At 36.2% G+C, this 3810-nt stretch overlaps 1 protein-coding gene across 1 annotated transcript; it reads left to right on the top strand.

Annotated features, from left to right (window-relative positions):
• The first annotated feature begins 249 nt into the window (after nt 1-249).
• LOC114362524 (uncharacterized) lies at nt 250-2622 on the top strand. Its single transcript, XM_028317959.1, has one exon. It carries the CDS (start codon nt 250-252, stop codon nt 1480-1482), a length of 1233 nt encoding a protein of 410 aa, XP_028173760.1. The 3' UTR covers nt 1483-2622.
• The last annotated feature ends 1188 nt before the right edge of the window (nt 2623-3810 follow it).

Below are 3810 nucleotides of genomic sequence, written 5' to 3'. Positions count from 1 at the left end.
GTCGCATAAAGGGCAAGTCGTGTACTTGTGTGTCATAAATAATTACATAGTATTTATCCTGTAGGTACCCTGAAATAAATTATCCGTACATTTCCACAGTTGATACCTATTGTATTGCTTGATATTACTCGTACCGTATCTTCATTATTTACACATGTCTAAAATTAAGTTTAATACAATATTTATATTTGATAAAATAGACACTATTTAAATGCGATAAATCTACGATCTTCACTTGAAACAGTAACAATGGTGAACTTAACAGTTGCGAACGTTTCCAAACGGCTTACAGAAGAAGTGATTGATAGATGTTTTAAAATTAAAACCAATAGTAAAGACTCACCCAAATCTATTGTTGTAACAAAAGCTGCGCCAGCAGGCGAAGGGCTCATTAGTGCTGTATACAGGATCCACGTCACAGGATCTCACCACCAAACATCGTTTGTGGCAAAGGGATTAGTTAGCGACCGTCTTTTAAGGCGGAGTTTACGCTGTTCAATTTTCTTCGAGAGAGAAGCCATGTTCTTCTCACAAATACTACCACAGTTCAAAGAAGTGCAAAAATCATCTGGAGCCAAGGAAAGTATACAGAACAATATTCCCATCTGCTATGCCTATCACATAGGTGATGAAGACGATTACATTCTCCTGGAAGATTTATCTGAAACTGCATGTGAGTCAGTAGCAACGCCGACAAAAACAGAAAGAGATTTAACATTGCAGGCTTTAGCTCATATGCATGCTGTTTCAATTGCTCTTAGAACAAAAAGACCTAGGGTGTTCTTTGAATTAGCAAGTAAAATACCTGAAATTTATTACACAGATAGTAATCAAGCTTGGTATGCTAAATATCTGCAAAACGCAATTGATATCGACAAAAATGTTATAAGAGAATTTGAAGACGAATCAAGTATTTACTTTAAGAAATTTATGAATCTTGTGGAAAATGATTTTTATAGACAAGTGAGAGAATTATTAGCAACTCCGAAGGACCATCCAGTGATGAACCACGGGGACGCTTGGCTACCAAACTTTATGTGTTCCAAGAAGAGGGCCGTGGCGATTGACTTTCAACTATTCAGATGTGCTTCGCTTGCTACGGACTTGAGTTTTTACCTTTGTCTTTGTGGTAACCTGTGCCTGAATGAAAAATACTTCTTTGAAGCAGTCAAGATCTACTATAATTTTCTAGTGCATTATTTAGAAGACATGGGTCTGAATGCGAGTGAAATATTTTCATGGGAAGACTTGTGGATGGAGCTGAAGATGTATGGGAGATTTGGTGTGTTGGCTGCTCTCACGACTATACCGCTACTAGCAAGTCAGAGGTGTGATGTGGGACTGCCGTTTGAAGACAAGTATGGGGACGTGGAAAGAATACCATTAGAAGATCTCTGGCGTTTGACTCCAATTCGAGATTTGGATAAAAAAAAGGGACTCGTGAACGCTGTTCGCGTTGCGGTCGATGTAGGTCTTATTTAAACAGGTTTATTTCTCTACATTAACCAATAATAAATAATCAATTATGTGCTTATATTGTTTCATAATTCAAATGTTAATTCAGTATTCTGACCAGCAAAGTCGAAACTAGCTTAAATAAGACGATTGTTGAACAAAGCCATTGAGTGCTTCAAAATTTATATTCCCAGTTAAAACTGTTCTAGAACAAGGCAAGATTGCATCGTGACGCTTCTATTTCCGAATCTTTTAGCAATAATCAAAAGCAATTACCGAGTAGCGTATCACGTAATTCTTGTCTAACTTTTTGTTGCACCGTGTGTTATCTAAAGTATTCCCTGGCTGTTAACGGAACTGTAATGCTAAAAGATCGTTAAGTGCGCCTTGCGAACCGATTTGTATAAAAATTGTACATAAAAACACCTGTATCTCTGAGATAAGCCTTGAGATGAGTCGACAGTTGCGGTGGAATGTTTGACTCGTGACCGCCTGAGAGCCGAAAAGTAATTATCGCGGTTATGTAGGATGGTAGAGTTAGGGCCACTGTGCACTAGAGCGAGGGAGCGAATACTACGCAAGCATAAGTTTGCAAGCACACTTTGTTATTAAAGGTATCACTTTATTTCACTAAAATTGGGTAACGCGCATTGAATATTCTACATAGTAGATACACGATAGTAATACACGAAGATTCGTGGCAATTTTTTTTATTTTTCATAGACGACATCGAAACTATTGGCTTGATAGATGATTCATTATGGGTACGAAGTCCAACTTAACAGAAATATTGTATCACATCTCAAGTTCCAATACTTCCAATGTAACACTAACGTGTGTCATGTTTCGCTCCAAAATGAGCGCTCAACCGTATGAAGTGGACTGACATTTCGGTATGTTCTGTATGCTTTGATGTTCTGACCGACTAGACAGTTTTTTCGTTCTGTGATGCTGGCTAGTCGAACGCTACCTTTATTTCCAAACTCCGTCGCTTCGTGTGTACTCAATAGACACTATTACACACAAAGGTAGGATGATTTGACTTTACTAAGATTGAATACTGGCTCGCCCCGTACACGAGCACTTCAGTAACCGTATTACTTTATAAATGTTATAAAGAATTAATTCTTATTAATAAATTGTAATTGGCTCAACCGTTTCGAAATAAGTAAAATATAGGAAGGTGATTATTTTTTTCAAACATCTGCAATTCATAACAAATCTGTCGAAAAAAAGAAATCTGAAAAAAGTCAACCCAAAAAAAAGATAAAAATGTTTAAAGCCTACTAGGTCATAAAATTTTAAAATATTACAAAATTAACTCTATCTCCTAAACTAAGCACAATCGTATAATATACATGGGGGTGATTTAGGTACACCTTGATGTAAGAAATCTAAATTTTTCTTTTAGACCTCACTGTTTTGGCCACCCTGTATTGTATCATCAATAAGAATAATACAAAATATTTTATTAATTGCATTTTTAATCGTGGCTAGTTTTTTCGCTCGATAACATTTGCAAATGATACGCATAATACCAAAGATAGGAATGTAAAAGCCAGATCGCATGCACAACACGGAGTCATATTGGCGTATCTATGAAAACTGTTAAAACAGGCCCCAGGAATGCGGCGCAAAAGCGAAATATTATACTTTGAGCGTGTGTTACTAATTGTTTATTCGGTGCGCATGAGTTCCATGGCAGAGCCATTTAAATACGTTTAGCAAAAATAGTTATGTTACAAAAATTGACAAAATATCGCGAAGTGGATAATGGTTATACCAAATATTTCGACGTTGAACGCAGTTAGGGCTATCATTTGGAATCTTTAATGCGAAATGAGAAGGCTAAAATTGGTAACTGTAAAACTTTTTTGGATATCTTAAAAGTTAAACGACTTGACCACTGGAAAATTGAGGAGCAACATGGTTATTTTTGAAGACGCTCCCGGCAAATATACGTTTTTGGTACCTTGTACTATATCTAGGAACTGTAGGAACTGTATAGTAAGAATATGATAATGATTTCCAGGGTCACTTACTTGGTTGATGCTCCTTGGCAACGTAGAATGGCACGAAGAGAACACCAAAATAGGTTCGTTCTACACTACAAGTACCTAACGTGATAAATGTTTAGTCAGTATGAGAGTGTCGCATCTAATAGTATGGGTACTGAATGCATCAATAAATCTAAATCGAAATGCATATAAAAGCATATTTAAAGGCAGAAGAATGTTTCAGTTTTGTTTATTGACAAAAAGCATTAGTTGTATCTAACTTTGAAGAATAAAATATAATTAGATTTTATTTTTCTTCCATGTTTGTTTGTGTCATTGGCCAGTCAAACAGTTTAGC

Source organism: Ostrinia furnacalis, unplaced genomic scaffold (genome assembly GCF_004193835.3).
Source record: "Ostrinia furnacalis isolate ACB-3 unplaced genomic scaffold, ASM419383v2 OfSCF6554, whole genome shotgun sequence".
NCBI lineage: Eukaryota > Metazoa > Arthropoda > Insecta > Lepidoptera > Crambidae > Ostrinia > Ostrinia furnacalis.
This window is presented reverse-complemented; position numbering and strand designations above follow the sequence as displayed.